The sequence below is a fragment of the Typopeltis vanoorti genome, chromosome 13, assembly GCF_054136105.1.
Source record: "Typopeltis vanoorti isolate ZY-2024b chromosome 13, IOZ_Tvanoo_1.0, whole genome shotgun sequence".
Taxonomy (NCBI): Eukaryota; Metazoa; Arthropoda; class Arachnida; order Uropygi; family Thelyphonidae; genus Typopeltis; species Typopeltis vanoorti.
In genome coordinates this window covers 85,147,744-85,170,243 of record NC_143561.1, presented here as the reverse complement: position 1 = coordinate 85,170,243, position 22,500 = coordinate 85,147,744, and the positions used below count along the sequence as shown (strand labels likewise).

The 22,500-nt window shown below is 37.0% G+C and overlaps 1 protein-coding gene across 2 annotated transcripts in view; it reads left to right on the top strand.

Moving 5' to 3' along the window:
- The window catches only part of LOC150100328 (sorting nexin-25-like), a 350,110-nt gene that overhangs the window by 68,110 nt on the left and 259,500 nt on the right, over positions 1 to 22,500 (top strand). For both annotated transcript variants that reach the window (XR_016549234.1, XM_090402426.1), the window contains exon 6: positions 9,670 to 9,856. Coding sequence is in view for 1 of the 2 variants with exons in the window: in XM_090402426.1 (XP_090258552.1) it covers positions 9,670 to 9,856 (187 nt within the window). In the remaining variant the exon portion in view is untranslated. The remainder of the gene's footprint in view (positions 1 to 9,669; positions 9,857 to 22,500) is intronic.

The following is a 22,500-nucleotide window of genomic DNA, read 5'->3' as shown; positions in this document are numbered from 1 at the left end:
TGAAGTTGTTTGGAAAAGTGCCATATTTAGTCTTTAGAGCAGGATTTCTGGATTATCTAATCCTTAGTCCCTACAGTACTAATGCATTTACTGTGTATCCACAGTATTGACATAATGGATCCCCCCCCCCCCCCAAAAAAATAATAAAATAAATAAAAAAAATTTAAGAATACATGACAGTTTAATTTATTCTAGTATCCTTCCCAGTGTTTAACATTATCACCAAGCAACTCTATAGTTTCCCTCAAATCATTCCCATTATCATTAATGAATAAAATGAACAGCAGTGATCCAAGTACAGAGTACCTTACAGTACACCATTGGTCACCTGCCGTTTCTTTGATTCAGGGTTACTGGGTACCATATGCAAACTGCACTTTTTTTTTTTCTTCAGTAGAGGTAAACAGTTCAGTCTCCTGCAACGTACAGTCTGTGAAAAAATATACACTCCGATGTTAATTGTTATTGATGTTGATATATTATAACATTTGTGTAATTTTAGTTTGGTTTGGTTATGATTGAGTGTGGCTTGTTTGCATTTCATAGTTAATCAGTTTCAAGCACTTTTTCAGAATAACAATCAAATGGAGGCAAAAAATGGTTATAAGAACAAGATAATCCAGATGCATGGCACAAAAATGGAGCATGAATTTTACCAAGATTACCAGAGGTGTTTGTTGAGATATTAAACAACAGATGTGAGAGAGAGTGAGGGTTTGTAGAAAGCGTGATGTGTTAATGGCTTGTGGTAATTTGAATGAAAGGTAGGAACCAGAAGTGAAGAATACCAGATGAAAGGCTAAAGACAATGACAGATGTAAGACTAAGAATGATGGCTAGAAGAGTGAGGGTGAGAATTTGAGTGTAGATAATGTGATAATGCATATGGAAATTATTAAAAAGGAAAACTGAGAGTAATTGCATTAGTGTGCCTGACTGATGGAGCAATAGCAGGAAGGACTGCTGGAATGCAAGAGTTGAAGAATGAAGGAATCAAGATGTGGAATAAAATGAGGCATGTACAAAATGAAATTAACCGTGTGGTGGATACAAATGGAAAAGTGCAAAAAGAATAAAAAAAGATAGTGGAGAGAAAGGACTAGTGAATGATTCAAGAATAGCACTATATGGAGATTCTATCATAAAAGGTGTGGTGGATGTACAAGTTATATGAGAAGTAAGTGTGCTAGGGGAGTTAGTGGTTGTCGTTGCACATAGGGAAAATGTGAGATTGGATATTAGGAGATTGTTGAGGAGAGTGAAAGATAACGGTGTAACAGGAAGAGTAGTTTGCGTGTTGCCCAGGTATGACAGTGATGAGTTGTGGCAGAGAGCAAAGATCTTGAATGGAATATTAGTAATGGAAATGTGTAAAGATCAAGAAGTTCAGTTTGTGAATGTGAGAGACAAGTTTAAGGGACGAATGGAACAGTATAAGAGCAATGGACTAAATATGAATGGTTTGGATTGAGTCATTTGGGAAGGTTGCTGCTGGAACAAAGCATAATTAGTGATGTGAATGAGCAGAAGATTGGACTAGGTGAGACTGAGGTAGTTGTGAATGGAGAAGAGAAGAGAATGTGAGAACAGAATGCAAGTTAGACAGGGAAATGGGTGTGGGCCAGGGAGGTCAGGTAGACAGTGTAACGAGAGCAGATTTACAAAGTAGTGAAAGCTGCACCTATGTAGATGGTCAACATAGGAATGGAATGGTCAGGAATACATTGGTGGTTGGTATGGGGGAGGGGGCTATGGGGCAGGCAATCACAGATGGAAACAGCATGAGTGGGACTGGTTATAGAACCAAGAAATTAATTACCATATTTTTCCATGTATAAGATGATACTTTTTTGTAAAATTTTTATACCAAAAATTGGGGGGGGTCATTCTTATATGTGGGAGTAACTAGTTGAGAGACCTGCTGTGGCGAAACTGGCGGTACCTTGTCTCCACGAACAGGCTTCTGCCAATCACTAGCCTATGTTAACTCTGTCGATTGACGTCATTAATGGCTGATTCTGAATAAACCGATCAGAATTCTGAAAGCATTCATACATCTGCAACTCATTGGCAGTAAGTTAATGTATTAATAATATTTTGAGCACTAGCTCATAAAAATGTCCAAAAATAAAAAACGATTGTCATATTCTTCAAATTTCAAGTTAAAAGTTATCAATTACGCAAAAGAACATGGAAATAAAGCTGCAGAGAGACAATTTGGACCTCCTCCCACTGAGTGTATGATTAGACAGTGGAGATGTTTAAAATATTAATTTCTTAATTTTGGGTTCGAAAAAGTAGAGTTTGTCTTATACATTGGGGTGTCTTATACACTGAAAAATACGGTATGTTTTTATTGATCCCATGCATGAGAGGTCAAGTGACCTATAGGCACATCAGTGGCATGTGTGGGGGTGTAGATGAGGACTGAGATAGTTTTTTTTTTTTTTTTAAGAGCTACAAGTTGAAATATTTTGGGAATACTTCATGAGGAAGGCTGTTCCAGAGGACAGAGGTTTACGGAATCAAAGAAGAAGAGGAGAGGCAGGTTTGGTGTGTTTGCAGTTGCACTGTAAAGGGATGCTGGGCAGCTGCTGCTCTTGTATTAACAGGTGCAACTGAAAGTGAAGGAATGATAGTTGCCAATTCACTGGGGCAGTGATCATGGAAGTACCTGTGGAATAGACATAGTGCTGAAACACTGCACACATAAGATAGAGATATTGAAATGAATCTCTAAGAGAGGATCATTAATTAGCCTGATTGCTTGCTTCTGGATAGCATGAAGTATTTTAAGGGAAGTTTTAGTACATGATCCCCAAATTTATGAGCGGTATTGTAAACATGGAATTATTTCGGATTTGTACATAGCAAAGAGTTGACTGGGTGTAAAATAGGTTCTTGAATGAAAGCGTGTCAAGCTTCATGAATGCTTAGGAGACCATTGATGTGATGTGTTTATGCCAGGAAAAACTGGAGGTAAAGTTTAGTCCAAGCAAAGAGGTATGATCTTGTCTAGTGACTTGTATATTACTGAGTGTAAGAGCAGGTGGCTGGGAACTCTTGTGTGAGAAAAGGCAAGTTCGTATTTTGGGAGCATTGAATATAACAAGGTTGTTCTTACCCCTTGAAGGATGGCACTAGTTGTAGATGATCTTGTAGCCTGGAATGTCGAAGTACTGCATAGTTTGTTGAATGAGTTGGGTGAGTGGAGAGTACTAGCAGAGCAGTGAATAGGATAAGTGGTTATTGTAAGTAGGTCATTTATGTACAGGAGAAAGAGAGGAGGTGATGAGACACAGCCTTGGGGCACTCCATCATTGGTGAAGATATAAGTTACAAGGTTAGTTGTAGATCTTGAAACATAAAATTCATACTGGTGGTTGTTGATTAATTGATGGGTCTCTAAGTAGTGGAAGAGTTAGCTGTTGCTGATTCTCTCTCCATTATTTCAGGGAGGACAGATATGATGGCAGTTGGTTGATAAATGACAGTAGACTTCTATTAGTCTTTTTTTTTTTTTAATTTGAGTACGATAGATATGAAATTGCTTCCATGCATTGGGATAAGTACTAGATATGTATAATAAATTAGAGATGATGTAGGACAGATGTTAGCTCGACAGTGCACCCACATACCACTACTTGGACTCCCTCTCCAGGCACTACATGGCATACTCTTGACTTGTTAATTTGCTGAGAATATGAAGTTTCTTGGATGCTGAGGATGCTATTGATGTGATGTGTTTATATCAGGAGAGACTGGAGGTTAACATTTGTCCAAACAGAAAGCTCTGATCTTGTTTGTTGATTTGTATGTTACTAAAGGTAAGGGTAGGGGAGCTGAGATCTCTTTTGTGAGAGAAAAGGCAAGACTGTTTTGGTGACATTGAACATAACAAGGTTGTCCTCCCAATTGAAGGATAGTATGAAGATTAAAGTTTAAAGCATTGGTTGTAGATGATCTTGTAGCCTGCAATGTCAGAATAATTGCATGGTTTAACAAATGAGTAGGATGAATGGAGAGTGCTATTGTCAGGTAGTTCATTTATGAACAAAAGAAACAGAGTAGGTGATAGGGACTTGAGGCACTCAGCATTCATTATGAAGCTCGAAGAGGGGAACCCATATACCATGACTTGCAGAGAACAACCAGAGAGAAAACTAGCTACCCAATTACAGAGTGTAGCAAGGAGACCAAAGGATGACAGTTTGTTAATCAGGCCATGATGCCACACACGGTCAAAGGCTTCGGAAATGTCAAGGGCTTCAGCACAAGCTTCTCCGAATTTTCCACGGCATGTACTCTGCGATGGGTAATGTAAGCTTCAAGGTCAGCTGTGGATCTTTAATGGTGAAATCCATACTAGTTGCTGATTAATGGTGGACCTCTAAGTAGTTGAGGTGTTGGCTGTTGATGATTGACTTCTATCACCCTTTTAAGGAATAGGATGGATATGAGATTGCTTCCATGCATTGGAATAAGTACCAGATAATGTAGTAGATTGTAGAGATGATGCAGGATGGATGTTAATTCTAGAGCACAAGCTTGCACCTGCATAGCCACCCCATGTCAAAGCCACATGATCACTCCCCAGTTGGTGGCATCATGGGTGATGACATCTTCTGTTATCACTGACTGAGATGATGTTTTCAAGTCTAACACTTGAGCCCACATATTGTCAACTACATGGTGCGTAAGATAGTTATCCTCAAGGAATTCAATCTCCTTACTCACATGATATTCCTACTTCCAGTAGTTAAAGTCACCCATTATTATCATCTTTCTGTTATTCCAGTCTCATTTGCCTGAACATTTTTGAATTATCTTTCTCTGCATTCCCTGGCCTGTAGCAACATCCTACTAAATGTCTAAAATTTGTGCTTATCTTGACCTCACAGCAAATGGTCTCAAAGCCATTATCATTACTGCTTTCTTCAAGATCTATATTGAGAGGACACAGCTCTTCTGAAATTATCAGTAATACCCCCACCCCTCTTTTATCTTTGCTGTCTTTTCGAAAAATGCTATAACCATTATATTCTATTCCCATGAATATGTACATCTTCTCTTAACCATTGCTTGCCAACACCAATGATTTGTTGCTAACTGTATCAAGGTCACAAACTTTGCATCCTTATTCCAAATACTGCTTGCATTGGTGTATAAGCACAGTAGCTTTCTCATAATCTCCCTTTTCTTCCCACAATTCCTTATCCCATTATTTATGTCTTTTGTATCTGCTGCTCACATTGAGGCAATCCCTGTATTCCCATCTTGTTTTTCTCTGATTTTCTTGTTTATCTCACACCAATTCTGGTATCTTACACTCACAGTCCCATTATCTAGGTTTCTCTTTCCCTGTCTGGCTACACACACTCCTTTATCAGTTTTCATCAACAATCTACCTAGCTTCACACTACCACTCAAATGTAGACCATCTGCAGTAAACAGCTCTCTCCTACAAACAACTATTTAAATTTATGTGCTAGTTTGAACTCATGCTCTTGATACTAAACATGCTATTTGGTCAATCTCTTGATCTTGAACATGCTCTTGATACTGTTATTCTCAAACCTTTTCTTCTCTTCTTCTTCCACCTTTTGGTCCTGTCCACTGCTGGACGAAGGTGTCTTCCCATGGTTTTCCAGACCACTTGGTTTTCTGCCTCTCCCATCTATCTCACTCCTGCAACTTGTTCCAGTTCATCCTTTTGCCATCTTCTTGGTCTTCCTCTTTGCTCCATCCATTGGTCTCCACTCTTTTGTTTTACAAGTTCATCTCCTGTCATTGCATCTAGCAGTATGGCCAGCCCATCTCCACTTTTTGAGATATATTGACCATTTGGCTACAAGAGTCAGACACATTAGACCCTTTCCTCCATCCCTGAATCCAGTTCACTATAGAAAAAGAAAATAATAATAACCTGCCTTTTCAATGGCATCCTTCTCAAAAGATGCCATTGAGAAGACCATACATGTCTTCTCAATGGCATCCTTTCTTTCTCATTTTACGGACAACTCACCCATACCAACAGATACATACATAAACTTAACCCACCATTCACCCTCTCAACAGTATGGTGTTATCAAAACCCTTGCTAATAGAGCCTCCCAACTGTGTTCTACCGAGGCTGATCTTACTGCTGAACTCTCCTTTATTCACCAGACTTTCCTGTCCAATGCCAAAAAGGTCAACAAATTAATTGTTCCTACAACCTCCTCTCATCCCTCTCAACATTGACTACAGTAATGCTATCATTGTTCCTTATATCCAGGCTACTTCAGAATAAATAGCCAGAACTCTAAAAAAAAAAAAAGAAGTACAGTCTCTGCACAGCATTCAAACCTTATTTAAAGCTGGCCACCCCATCTGTTCACCTAAGGATCTTGTTTACCCAAGGATCCTTTGTAAACAAGGTTTCTTTGTTTACAAAGTTCCTCCTTCCTGAAACCTATCATGTTATGGTCAGACTGGGAGATAGGTTAACATCTGCCTAGAAGAATACAAAACAATTTATCTGTCGCCATAGGTATGGTCATCAGAGCTTGCTGACCATGCATTTGGATACACAGAAACAAATGAGAAGGGGGGGGAACTACTATGCTTCACCTCAAAAAATACAAATTTGAAAAACTTTTTTTAGAATCAGCAGCAGCATAATTAAAAAACTGACCTAATCTTGATAAATATGGTTGTATTAAACTTCCCAAGATTTGGGAAACTAATTCGTAGGGCTCCCACCTAACACAGCTAATGCTAGCCAACAGTGCCCATAAAGGGCACTCCTCATAGGACTTCAGGCTTTCAGTCTAATCTTTTCCACTTAATGTTTGTGCAAATTTGTGTGTGTTTTTGCAATTTTCATATTGCTTTTCTGATGATGTCTCAGTGACTGAGATGAAATATAGCAATGATTAAACAGTTGTTTAATTATTTATATGTGCTGTATTTATTCCATTAAACTCTATAATACTCTCTCTCCTACCTTCAAATTTATCCCATACATACATACATACTCAGGTCATCTTCCTTCACATTCTACCTATCATGCCATTAGCAATCATTGCTCTTTTCCTCATCTCTCTCTCTACTACCATATCTTGATAATAATTCAAATTTTCCCTGTCACTTTTCTGCTTCACTGTTTCAACAGCACTTGCAAATTCCATGCTACCCCATTCACACTTCCTTGCTAATCATTTGTTCCAACCTGCACAGTCAACTCCTCTGCATTTTCTCTCCTCTCTCTCTCTCCATAGCCTCAATTACTCTTCCTATCATTGCTCCTCTCAGACACATTTTAGAATCCTGTTCCATTTTCATATCTTTCACCATAGAGTCCCCATACAGAACTGCACTACTGTCCAACATTCCACTGCAATCATAAAAAAAATCATCTTTGGCTCATTTGCTACTGGCACCTAAACATCTAAGGATACAACATCTAAACTGATATTGTATCCTTGTTTCCACCTCTCAGTTTTCCAGCATCTATCAGATTCCTTGCTCTTGTGAGTTATCTTATTTCGGACAAATTGGAAGATCTGCTTTTATTCGTCTAGAACAGGGGGTCTCAAACTCAAATGCAACAAAGGGCCAGTCAATTAGATGTATATCAGATGTGGGCCATATTCAATATTATTCTGTGAACCAAAACATAAACTAAAAAAAAAGAAAGGCTCTAACAAAGGTCCTTTTGTTGCCAGGTCTTTAAGACTTATGTAAACAGTTACACCACCATTTAAATTTTTAATTTATAACCGTTTTTATTAATTTTGATTGTTAATATTTGGTTCTTTTTTTTATACTAAATATGAGACATTTTATTGGACCATGATTCTTTATAAATATATGTATATAATCGTCTACCAATTTTGCCAGCTGGAGTCTGTCTGGCTTCTTCAGAGCGAGAGTGGTTACACTAACATTAAATGCTACAACAGAAGAATGCAGTAACGACCTTAAAATCAGTTTAAAAAAATTGAAAAGGACAGGTGACATTAAGAGCATAAAGCATGGAGACTTAATCATTGTTAGTAGATCTTGTTTTTCTAGTTTTTCACGTAATTCAGTTCTGCTAAATATAGTGAATTTATTAAGCTTTTCCAAATGTCTTTTAATATCATGCCTTGATTTCTGTTGAGATTGTCTCCTGTCCAGAGTACCACTGCAGCTTCTTTAAAGTTTCTACATTTGAAATCTTCTTCAATATTTGGCATGGAGCTGTTGTCCCAATCAGTGGAATGGTTCGAAATTGAGAAATGATGGGCTAATCCTGAGGTGTCTGTTCTGTTGTTGTTGACATCTCCAATATGTTCTTTTTTTCATATTTCTAGGCTTCATGATGTTTGGCCTACATAATTCAGTCCACAGGAACATAGGATGTTGTATACTCTTTCTAGTCATATTTGTAGAAAGCGACGCTGTCCTTAGGAGATCTTAACATGTGCTGTGTAGTTAAAATAGGTTTAAAGGCAACCCTGATGTTGAAAGACTTCATGATTTTTGCTATTTTGGTGGAGACTGAGCCTGCATAAGGTATGACGATGTGTACTGTGTCACTTGAGGTTGTCACTATGGGTTGTTTCTATAGAAAATCTTTTGAATTATATTTTGTGGATAACCATTTTTGGATAGCGTTTTTGATATGAGTGAGAGCTCATCAAGTAGATCTTTTTCTTCCGTGATGATATTTATTGCTCTGTTTTTGAGCATATGTATAATGCTAAGTTTTTGTGCATAATGATAAGTAGATTTAAAATGAAGATAATGTTCAGTATTTTGCTTTGGCTTTTTCTATTTTGATTGGCTTTTTCTTGGGGTGATGATGACGCATTGGAGCTGTCTAGTTGCGACAGAGGTGGGAGAGTTGTTGGGCAAAAATTACAATTGCTTTGGCATGTGATCAGAAGGCTTAGCTGTCATTTGGACAAGATGCAAGTTTCCTGTTTTTTTGCTCTTACAAAGTCTGTTTTGGAAGCATTGATAGTTTTCTTGCTGCTGTTTCAAGCTTGGGTATAAGCAAAGAAGATGGAGTTCTTGTTGATCTGTGGTATGCTCAGTTTTTTGCTTGCATAGCGCATCTTCTGGAGAAGCAAGATTTACATGGGGGGGACAGCAATTTAGAATGGTGTGGGGGGAATGTATACTTTCATGCCAAGATAAGGATTATTTCAGTGCATGTGTATAGGTTGGAAGGCCAAAAACAGTAGTCCAACCAAGGAAATGCATAGCAGTCATGAACGTCATTCCCCTTGTTACTCCTACAATGCCAGACTGCTCTTCATAGAGAATGGCTGTATGAGCATTGGAGAGATAAGTACCTAGGGGATATATAACATTCAAAGTGTACTTGGAGGGATCACTAGTGAGGAAGAAATCTAGAGTATTTGGAAAGTGGTTGGGGTTATCTATTATTCTGGCAGGCATCTGAAACAATTTTTGAGGTCTTTAGTGATGGCGAATGTTTCAGCACCTCTACCTGCTTGGTCTGTGTGATTAGAGGAGAGCCAAACTGTTGTGAACATTAAAATCCCTCAGGAATTCACTGCTAGGAAAGTTTAGCTGTTTGCTGTATGAACAGTAATTCTACAATTATTGGTTTTAATTGGTTAGTTAGGAAGAACTGCTTCATATTTATAAACTAAATGTTTATTTTTTTATTAGTTTTATATAGGTTAGTTGACCTAGTGTGTGATCCTGATTACATCAATCAAAAACTAATTGGATATCTAAAATGGCAGCAGGAAGAAATGGAAAGGCATAATCGAACATATGCGTATGCTGAGACATATGAAGATTTCATTGATTTGATCAATCAGTCCAGAGAAGTGGAAGATTTAAAACAAATGAGGTAAAATGATATTTATATTTTATTATGATATTGGGTTAAATAATTTAAAAAATCTACTCTACAGATCAAATATGACACTTTTTCATGCTGTTTCAGGTGTAACTAGAGCAGTTGTCTCCCAATTAATAATAGAATTCATATATCATCTAAAATTCTATATGAAAATCTCTTATATAGCCTGGCCTTCAAATTTAGATGATAGTAATGTAAAATATATACAGTATATAATCCTCTCACAGCTGCCCCAGGATTGAGTTGGCAATCCTGGGGCAGCCAATTAAATGTTTGTGCTTCTAAAGTATTAATACTCAGCTGAAGCACCAGAACTACCATTTATGGAAACAGCTCATACTATGGACAAATTGGCTTGACTATAACTTTCGTTACCAAGTGCAACATCACCATCCTTTTCCCTTTGAGAATCTCAGAAAGCTTCCCACCCTAATGGATATTCCTGCTGCAACATACTCTGTCAGTGCCTGGAGGCACTCTGGTATATTTCTATGCAGAGAAAGGCATATTAAAGCTACAATATTGGGCACTCCCTATGTGAGTCAGGTTCATTACTCTCTCTCTCTCACACACACACATTGCCTTTTACCTTCACTGCTCTGTAAGTTTTCAGCATCTCAAAGACGAAAGATACTATCAAAAATAATGGTAATGTTGCAGTTGAGAAAAAATCCCATGCAAAAAATAAATAAATAAAATTATTCCACTTACTACATCAGAATTTGTAACCTTAATGGAAATGACATGCTCCACCACTTACATTAATATATTATAATATACATTAAAGATGCCAAGAAATTATATTCTTGGTTTAATCCTTTATCTAAGTGTAAGCAAACAAAGTTTGCCCCTGAAGTAATTTCAGGACTGGGCAACTTATATATAGGAGTTGTCCAGTCCTGAAATCTATATATGAGTTGCCCAGTCCTGAAATTACTTCAGGCACAAACTTTGTTTGCTTACACTTGGACAAAGGATTCAACCAAGAATATAATTTCTTGGCATCTTTAATTTATAGCATAACCAAGTGGAAAAAACTTCCAACATACATTAATCTGTATTATTAGTATGATGATATAGTGGCTGTGAGTTCCATATGGGATGTATGGCACCTCTACCATATGAGGCCAGCTAACTCACCTTTAGTCATAACAGACCAAATAAAGGTTCCTCGTGTCATTGACGGGAATCGACCCAGGTCTTTCCGACCAAAGGGCTTCACCTATGCTGACTGAGCTACGGAGAACCTAGAGAGTTTGCTCCTGCCTCCCACTGTATGAATGAATGCATCGGGGTTGTGGAGGGATTGTGGTAGCAATCTGTCGTTAAGAAATTTCTAAAATTTGGTTTTATGGATAATTTCAAACAACCGTAGATCCATTTCCTCTGATTCACTTCACCCTCTGCCACATTAATACATGATCTGTTATTTCTCATAAAACCTGAAATGATCCTCAGAAAATACTGTTCACTTCAACTATCCAAAGTAAATTCTACATGATTACCTCATGATTATTTCCATAAGAAAGTAATTCTCATGGAAAGGATTAGACGTTGGTTATGCATTTTTTACTAAATAATTTAAGGAAATTACAACGTCAACTAGGATATCCATTAAAATAAATTTTAATATACTTCAATATTTCGGCAACGTCATGTTACCATTTTCAAGAAACTTAAGAACAAGACACGTGCATGCAGGCACAACAAACAGTAAGTGAGGAAGAAGCAGGAAGCTATTATTTCTCCTAAAGTCCTGATGGTGCCTCCTAGCGGGCAATGTTGGTATTCTTGGGCGATTGGGCTGAAGAGAATCAGTTCTAGACTTCCATCTATCTTCCCACAAGCCAGTGGTTTTTTCAAAGTTTAATTTGGCCACTGAGACCTGTGCATATAATGTGTGTGCTGTAGTGGTTACATTCATTTCTTCATCATTACGTATTATAATGGTGACATCATCATATGCTGATTTTCAGATGTGGTTCTGTTATGCTGGTTTGTTTGTAGAATCTGGTGTTGGGTATTTTTTAAAGAAAGGTTCAATTAATAGGGTATATAGTTATCCAGAAAGAGGTCATCCTTGCTTAATCCCTCGAGAGGATGGTAAATTGTAGGTGAGCTGGTTATTGATTTTTAAACAGAAAAGTGCATCCCTGTATATCAGTTTTACTTTTTCACTAATGAGAGAACCATATCGAAATGGCTTTAGGATTTCGTACAAGGCTAATGAGTACTAGCTTTCATTTTGACTGTTTGCAGTTTGGATGAGATCCTGGAGTAGAATAAGTTTGGTGTTGGTCAATAACTTTGGGCAGTGAGGACTTTAGTTGGTTTGCAATAACTTTAAAAATGATTTTGCAGACTGTATTGATTAATGAGATTGGATGCCAGTTTTGAATGTCTGTGTGGTCTCCCTTCTCTAGCATCAGTCATGCTACTGAGGTCATGACATATTGTGAAAGCCCATCGTGTAAGCTTCTTGCAGTGTTTTAAGGGGAAGTGGTCCGAGTTGATCCCAGAAGACTTTGAACTTTATTGGGAGTCCATTAACGCCAAGAAATTTGTTCTTTGGCAAGGATTTGCATGCAGTTTTGAATTCATCTAGGATGATCGGTTTTTCTAAGTAATTCTGGTCTGTTGCAAAAATTATTTTTGTTCTTTTCAATATTTCATAGATGGCCTGAAGAAATGTTCCTATGAAGCTGTATGTATTCTTGTAGCATTGTCAGATTTTGGAAGTGATTTTATTTGGATCTTCTGTGATGCTGCCATCTTGTAGCATAATTGCTGAGATGTGGTTTGCTGCCTTGTTTTTTTTTTTTTTTCCCAGGGAGAAAAAATATTTTGTATATGCATCTGAAAGATTTTTGTGTGTGTGTGTGTGTGTGTGTGTGTGTAGCAATATAAGTAGGGCACCCTTTGCAGATTCTAAGTTTCTTTGTACGGCTTGGAGGGCAGAGCGATATTCAGGACTTTCTTCTGGGAGATGCTGGAGCTGTTGTTTAACTTGTCAGATGCTAATGTTCCTCTGTTGATTCTTCTGGTGGTAAATCTGCATAAAGGATTTTATTTACTTGTGATTTTAGGTAAGGCCACCATGTTTTCATTGGTTCAGTATTTGCTTTTGCAAGAGTGACGGTAGATATCAAAGCCTGAATGTTTAATTACATAATCTGAATCTTGCAGGAGGGTATGAAGATCCAATGGTAATCTCTGTACAGGCAAGGATATTTGTATTAAATACTACAGGTTTGCAAATAACCTTTCATGGGTGGAAGCAATGTAAAAAAAAAAAAAAACTTGTTCTACTGCTTGTCCAACCAAACCAAGCAAGTTATGAAAATGAATCTACAAAAAAGACTGGCAGTAAATTGTATCTGTACACAAATGCCAGGAGCTCATAACAATGCTTTCGAGAAAGAGAGAGAGGGGAAAGAAAAAAACAACATAAGTAATTTATTGAATGGAAAAAGATATCTGTACTACATAGAAATTGCTGTAGGTCTGAGATACTATTTTTAGAATTAGCATTGGCTACAAAGCACATCTCTACCCTCTACAAGTATGATGACTACATCTGTTTGTCAAAGATCAGGGCAACAGTCATTCTGAGACTAAATATAGTCTGACTTCTCCAAATTAATTTTATGGTTATTTGGCTCCTAGAGAGTGTCTTGTTAGGATGTTAGTTCTTTTTCACTTACAATTTGAATTGTTTCTACATTTGTCTAGTTGAGTGTTGTGTGCTTGCCATAGTTGTAATTTATGTTCTGATGATGCTGGGTAGAAAATCAGAAAAATATTAGCAGATTCAATATTTATATATTTTTTTTCTCTTGGTGTTGTTTATACTGTGAAGCACTGTTATGAATAACCACCAACTGACACCTGTACCTATCGGTATGTAAATGCCAGGATTATCAGGAACAAAGGGGTTGCATTTGTTCCCTTGGTGTAGCCTCAGATTGTAGGCATTAGTAGGCCTTGCTTTCACATGCAGATATACTAACTGGAATCAAGTGTTGAGTGTATGGTATTTTTAGGAAGGACAGACAAGATAGGAAAAGAGGACATATGCTGCTGTTAAATTGTGAATGAAACTATGTTGTGTAATTTATTTTTTTTCATTCACATTTAACATTGCTTATTATGTATTAATCATAATTTGTATAAAGATTACTTATTGTTCCTTAATTAAAGATTACTATTTAAATATTTATTCTAAACTTAACCTACTATTAATTTATTAAATAATAATATGTGTAGAAATTTATGATAACTAAAATATATATGTAAAGTAACGAAAAGTGTATTATAAATAATTGTATACGTAATGAAAGAGCTGATTAAGTAGCTCAAATATTCTGTTTATTCTTATTTGTGAAAATTTAATGTTATGTAATCACTTATGTAAGAGTAGAGCGTTGTATTACATTAGCGAAATGTTTACATTCATGCGTTGTCATGGAGACGCATGAAATAAACAAGCACGAGTCGAAGAGTGCGTGACCTTGGAACCAGAAAGGAGAAAGGGAGGCAATAAGAATTTTATAGAAAGAAAAGGAGAGAGTTTGAAGAGCCTGAAGGAAAGTAGGATATAAGCAAGGAAGTGAAAGAAAATTGTAAATTCTTTAGGGCAGAAATTCAAGAGCATAGTGTTTAGAAGTAGCAAGGAACGTAGTGAATCTTATACTCAGCTGCAAGTGAAATCAGCTGTTGTTATAGAGGAAAACTGATGTCGTAATCGGATAAATAAAGAACTGGACATTCAATGGGAAATTCTGATTAGTTCCACTTAATCTAGGATTACATCTTAATTCTATGTTGCCCTGAGAAGAATATAATGAATTTAACTAGTTGCAGGAAAGTAAACAAGGAAGGATATCAGTACCTTATTGTTGTTTTTTTTTTTGAGTAGTGAAGCGCGATTAACAGTAGTTCAGTTAAATCGTTGGAGAATCTTTATTAATGTGTTCCGCTAACGTAAATAAGTTAATTCATAAGTGTGCTCACAATTAATTGATGTATTGAAGATTGTATCTGGTAAGAGTAGTCATACTTGTTTGTTTATTCTAACATTAACATATCTTCAAAGTTTAAAGTCCGAAATAAGATTGCTTGGAATATTGTCTACCTTGATTAGTGCTTCCTGTGAATTTTAAACATTAAATACAGCTGATAGATATTTGGAGACTGTTTAAATAAGAAGTTTCATTTTACTAACTTGAGTTAAGAAAGCTTGTGATTTTGAAACTGTGAATTGTATGTGAAAGTTTAGAACATTGAATTGGCATGAGTGACTTAGCAAGATGTATTAAGTTGATTGTATTGTTTCATTTTAAAGCAGAATTCTTGTATTTGTTATATATATCATATATTAAATGTTTTATTTTGTTAATCTAAATATTGTGTTTGCCTGAATTCCTTTTTATTGCACCGTTCATAAATATTCGAATCTTGCAGGAACCCCAAGTGGAATAGTAAATAATTCGGCCTAAATAAATGAGGCGACTGCTAACTTAATTAAGAATTGATCCTACTATTTTGTATAGACTAATCTAAAAATAGGGTGGCGCAGTATAATTATAAATTTCTCTACTTTTGGACCGGTGATCAATTTGCAATTAATTGTTATATTGATAAGAGTGACTTGAACCAAGATGGCGGATTTAGAACATAACATGAAAATAGAACGTCACGACACTGCTAATGATATTAGATTTGAGTCCAGTCAGGGTAGGAAGCAGCTATGAATGCAGTTTCATTACGTATTTAGTAGCAGTGAGTTTGAAGCTATCTGATGTGGGGTTGCATCTAACAAGATAAAATACATGGTGGAGATGTTACAGAAGATGAAATGCATTAGCAAAGTAATCTGATGGATGCTAAATGAATAATCCTTCTCACGGGCGAATTTAATTATCTGTATACTGACTGGATATTTCTAAACACTTCCAAATGGCTAACACATGTAGAAAAATCCAGAATTTATAAAAATAACTCCAGTATAATTTATCCAATGTAACATGGACATTATCAGGGTAAAAAAGAGATCAGTAACTACATTCAAAACACGAATCAGATAACATGAAACATGTAGCATGTGCTTGCTAGCTCATTTCTCAGTCATAGCTGAGTTTGACTGAAAAATGCACTATTAGAGTGCAAGGGAAGAAATGGAATTGTTTATGCTACTAAAATTAAATAATCTAATCAATATTATTAAAAAAATTATGAACAGTTAATAGTAATTACTTCCAAAGCTTTGAAATTGGCATACAATCAAAGCAGTTAAGTGTTAGATGATTTCATAGTATTTCAAATGTTTCAAGGATTCTAAAATTTCACTTGTTGGATTCTAAAAATGCAATGTAGCCCTGATGTTCTTGGATTCTAATCTTAGCAGAGTGGCTGTGCTGTCCAAAGTAACAAAGCTGACATGAACAAGGCACCTTATAGACACCTGGTAGGGAGAGAGGTGGTGATCTGTCCTCGGTAAATGGTAGAAAAAAGTACATGGCTTCCAAGTTGGTTTGGTGTGGAGGGTCTGTGCTATTTTTTCAGACGTTCTTTTAAGGTAGGGTATGGAAATTCTTTTCACATCATATTGTAGTCTGCCTAATGGATGATAACTGTCAATAATTTTTTTGAATTGTAGTTTCAGTAACCAATAGTTACCAGAGTGTTATTTTATTTAATTTATCTAAATGAAAGGAATCAGAAGAACAGATTACACAAGCCCTGCATAGAAGAATCTATCTTCTATGATGGGGATGAATGGAAGTATGTGCCAATAAAGGAAGGTTTCTGTAAACAGAAAATTAAACACCACCTATATGGTTATGGATTATTAAGGTATCCAAAAAGGGAAGATTGTTGTTAGATTTGTGGTTAATAGGGAACTTGATATAGGAGTACAAGGAGTTTATTTTATACAGAAATTTTAGTAATTCTATCTGTGGGTGAGACTGTGAAGATATCATCAGTGACATGAAGCCAAATACGAGGTTAAGTGAAAATTATATGGATGAGTTGGTTTTCTAGATATTCCATAAAATAATCAACCAAAGCAGGTGAGATAGGACTGTATCACTGTTTCATTTATTTCTTAGAACAATTTATTCCGCCATGTAAAATTGCCTGCATTGTTGGTAAATTTAAAAAAGTTTACAATGCATTCAGTGAAATCAATTTGTAAAAACTTCAGTTTGTAAAAACTGAAGAGTCTCTTTTTAGCAGTATGTTGGTGAATAGGGAAATCACTTCAAAAGTGATTTCCCTATTCACCAACAGATGAATGGATCTTCTATCCAACAGACATAGATCTTTAATTTTTTTTTTCTCCAAGTCAGTTCTGCTCTTAATATAGAAGTTAGTTTGGAATTTGAAGAAGACGAGGAAGATGTTGGCAATATGAAAAGTGGGAGAACCAATACTGTTCGCTATTGGGCATAGTGAATAGCCAAATTTATGAACCTTGAGAAGACCTTAGAGACATGGCAGATGAGCATGATAAATTTATAACATCTCAACAGTAGTAGCATTCCAAGATTGTACATAGTCTTATAATTTTTTTTAGTTTATTGATTTGACTCTTTGTTGGATCCCTGATGATCACATTGTATGTTAACTTATCCCTCAGTAGGATATTGATTTTATGATTATACTCCATGATATCCATTACAACAAATTGGAATATGTTGAATTTCAGGCCATGTTAGGACTATATGAAATGAGACTGCAGCTAGGTCATCTCATTTTTCAAGCTTTCTTTCACCATCTACCTGTCTCATACACTGATTAATAGCACATCATAAGACAAACTTTTATCCTAGTGACAATAACCAGCTCCATCAACCCAAGCCTAAATCAAATCATGGCAGTCTAGTCTATGCAGGTACAGGGACCATAAAGAGGAAGTTGTTCTTTCTCAGCCCTGCATAGTTCATAGTCATCTTTCATAGTTTCCTTCCTATTGAGGGAGTGGGGTGGCAAACCTGTGTGTGAGTTCTGTAGTACTGGACTATTATTCACATTTTAATTGACTGCTCTTGTTTGAGCAATGAACACAGTCACTGTTTCAGTCATATTTATAATGAATCTGAGCCTTATACACTGCAAATTTTATCTGATTCATCAAGTGTTTATATCATTTTTAAATTTTTATAGAACAACAATATTTATCACTTTATATAGATTGTGTACATATTGTAATGTATTTTTGTTTATAAATGCAGTAATTTTATAAAGACTTTATTACCTGGTTAGTTTTATCTATTATTTTTATAAACATCTTACACTTGCACTTTTATACACCTTTTTTACATTTGTTTCTTTATACACTCATTTCTCTACCTGTTTCATTATATTTGTTTATTTGCTTATTTATTAAGTAATTATTACCATATGTACTGCAATGACTGGTATTGGCACCATATGACCTTAGTTGTTCTTGTGCCACTAAACCATTAACCAAATCCTACATTAATAGTGCTTGTTTTAAGTTCTGTTGAATTTTAGGATTTTCTGAGTAGTTGGATTTTTACTATTCACTCTGGTTCCCTGAGAAAAAATTGTACCTAGGTCTTGTTAAGCTGAGCAGTGCTCTGGCTTGCATGACATTTGATCATCATCGTCATCAATTTCTTGATATGTAACCTCAAGGGGTGTTCAGGCTACTATGATAGCATTACATGAGTAAGTTGACATTATTATTATTAATAATTGCCTATCAATAGTTTTTCCTCCAAATTATTCTGTTACTTGTCATCACTCCAATATTGTCTTATCTAATATTGCATTCTTCTAAGGCATTTCTGACTGAATCAATCCACCTAGATATAGGTCTTCCTATGAAGTCTTTTTCCTACCATCTTGGCATCAAACACATATTTTGCTAACCTTTCTTCCCCCCCCCCCATTCTGTTTAAGTGACCATACCGCCATAAATTAGTCCTACTCACACATTCTTGAATTCAAGCGATTTCAAGTTTCTTCCTAATGTCTTAATTTTCAATATGATTCAGAACTCTCATATCTGTGGTGTCTAATCTTTGATCAAGTGCTTTATTTCTAATCAGACTCTCAGATCCATAACTTAAAACTGGTTTGAACACTGTCTTGTATTTTATTTTATTATACTTTGTGCTGATAGAGCAGTACTACTCTTACATAATATCCAAAAGGACTTAAGAAGGCCGAAGTCTTTACATAAAAAGAAAGATTACAAGGGTATCAGCCAATGCCAGTCCTTGATATCCTATTTGTCATGTGCTGATGGTAATGCTAGGCCACCAGTGTACCCCTGCAGGGCCTTCAAAGAAATAACTTTAACATCACTCTTGGATAAACCAAATAAAGACAACTCTCTATAGCTAGCGGCACTCCACATGCCTTTCATAGAGACGGTGGTACTTGTAAAACGAGGAGCTGCCCTAAACTCCCCTTCTATTTGCCTGGCAAGGTCAGCATTTCGCTTGTAGTGCTTGAACCTTGCTCTTGTTTCAGTAAGTAAGTGAGCACCCAGTACTCACTACCTGAACATCAATCACCCAAACACCACCATCTCTCCTCATTACTATATCTGGCTTTCTAATGCCAGAAGTTGTTCTACAGTGTGGTTTAACTGTGGTCTCCCAACGTTTGTTATTAAAACAGTTAGCCAATATGGAGACCACAGCATCACGTCTCTGCACATGGACACCATGATTCCGGAAACAGGATTGGGAAATATGAGACAAAGTCTTGCTGTAACGGCAGCCAGCCGTTACAGCTAATGTCTTCACTGCCCCATCGGGCTGTGCAGGCCCTAGTGGGCAGGGAAAACTCAAAACCTGGAAGTAATCTAGTCCCGTCACATACCCACTGATGTTATGTGGGTACCAAGTGTGACTCTTTTATGTGTACCCATAGACAAGAGGTTGGTTGATCAACCTATAGTACATTAGCACCGTGTATGGTAGTGGGTTGGGAAAGGAGGAACTTGTTTACATTTGATTTAAATGATTGTAAATTGTATTCCTTGAGAAACACACCGGGTGGAGAGACCATTCCATAGTGCAGCAGTTGCAGGGATGGAGGAGGAGGAGGAAAAGAAACTTGTTCTGTTTGTTTCTAGGTGTACTGTGAAGGGATGTTGAGTAGCAGCTGCATATGTTCTATGCTCAGTACTGAGCGGAGGAATTATTGATGTTATTTCAGATGAGCATTTCCCATGGAAATATTTGTAGAATATACATATTGCAGAAACCAAACATCTGTACGAAAGTGGGAGGAGAGAGTTGGTAAGAGATGGGTCATTAATAAGTCTAATTGCCCTCCTCGGTATTGAGTCAAGCATTTTGAGGACGTTTTTAGGGACCCTACTCCATATATGGGAGCAGTATTCAATAGCTGGGTGGATTTGTATAATGTTAACAGCTGTTCAGGGGTGAAGTAACGTCTTGAGCAAAAGAGAAATCGTAGTTTTTTTGAAGCTGAGGATGCAATGGTTGTGATGTGTTTATGCCAGGAGAGGTTCGATGTGAGGGTAATTCCAAGAAGAGAGATCTCAAACTGTCTGGAAATTTAGATATCGTCAAGAAGGATACTGGGAAAAAATGATTCTTTTTTTATGGGAAATAGGACAAAACTGGGTTTTATTAGCATTGAAATTGGTATAAGGTTATCCGAACCCCATTGTAGGATGGCTTGGAGATCAGAATTGAAGGTGGTGGTTGATGTTCTGTAGGTTGAGGCGAGTTTAATAGGATAAAGTTTATCAAATGAAAGTGAGGAGTGTAATGTGCTGTCATCTGCAAAGCTGTGTATTGGGTTGGAGGTCAATGAAGTAGGTTGTTGATATATAGCAGGAAGAGGGTTGGTGAGAGGACAGAACCCTGCAGAACTCCAGCATTAATTGAATGGTGAGAGGATAGGGAGCCATCCACGATCACACAGTGTGCGTCGACAGACTCTACTAAGGAGGTGCCATCTACAGAACTGTAAAGCAAAAATGTCCATCTCTTATACTCATCTCTTGCTGTCTCAATCTGGGCACCCTGATACTGAGTCTACCCCTTCACATGTCTAAAGTCCTCGTGGATACTATGGCTATGAAAAGCCTCTCTACAGATAGGAGAGGATGAAGCTGCAAGTTTTCCTATTCTAGATAAGCAGAGGATGTGGAATCAACCACCTTAGTGATGGGACCCTGAGCCCTCTGTCCTTCACCCAAGCATGGAAATATGCTATTGGGGTGTCTGGCAGTAATCGGAGCCATGATCTAACGGCAGCATGAACAGTCCTATCCATTCGGAACAGTATTGACAGTACCTACCAAGAACCAACTTGTGGTAAAATCGAGGTAGGAGATAATAGGACAGAATAAAGAGCTTTGCTGTGGCTTAAGAGGAGCTCGCCTCAAAATGGTAAGCCCAGACTCTAAGGTAGAAAGGACAGAAGACTTCCCTTTGGAGTGAACATAACACCAAGGTATCTCAAGTCCTCTAGGATGGTCAAAGCATGCAATGGTATCGTGTTCAGAGAAAACTCTATACTCTTGACCTTTAGCTTTTTGTCGTGACCTGAAGGTACAAGAGCTAATGAACTAGATTTCCCAACATTAATATTCAGGCCTCTAATATGAAAGAAGTAAACTGCCTGGTCAAGGAGCTCCTGCAAGCCTATCTTTGTGGAGGTTACAAGAATAAGGTTGTCAACAAAGGCCATAGCATTGAAGAAAGAGGCATGCAGAGAGTAACCAACATGGTTAAGAAGAGAGTGAAGAAACTCATCTATGATGCAATTGAAGAATCAAGGAGATAGAGGGTCGCCCTGACAAATACCCCGCACCGTGGATATTGTGGTCACACAGGCCCCTGTTGTGATAGAGATGGAACCATCTATATAGAGCTCCCTAACATAGGTAAGAAAAGGTTCTGGACATCCGGCAACAGGTTCTTCCTGCTATCCTATTCTCTAAGGATAGCAGGAAGGGAGACTATCAAAGGCCTTTTGGAGGTCCAGGGATGTCATATATAGAGAGAGACAAGGCAGTGTTGGGAATCTGAAAAAAGAGAGGAAAGGAGGTAAATGTTCTTGGCACAGCCATCCAAAGGGATAAAGGCTTTCTGCTGGTAGTTGCGCCGTACATATTGCTGTTGTCATCTGACCAATATTGTATAGAAAAGTCTAAGAATCACTAGTGATATAGTAATAGGCCTATAGTCTGAAGCATGTGTAGAGGTTTCCTTCTTGGGAATAAAAATAGTTCTTGAGGCACAAAGATATGGTGGAATCACACTTATAGAGAGAAGAAGATCTATTAAGTCCTGTAGGAAAGGGAGAAGCACCCTACAAAGTCTTGATGCTGGGAAACTATCTGGTCCCAGGGGCAGATGAATTTTTATTTCTTGAATGGATATGGGACGATAAAGCTGTGATACATTTGTTTGTTTATTATACACTTCCAGTGTATAATAAACAATAATTCCAGTGTATTATACACTGGAAGTGTATATAACATCTGCATAAAGTATACAGCTAAATTTCATATCATCAATTCTAATATCAGGTTTAATGCCATTTTCCTTTTTAATGCAATCCATAGATGATGAATAAGAATGGAGGTAATGTGCATCCTTGTCTTGCAC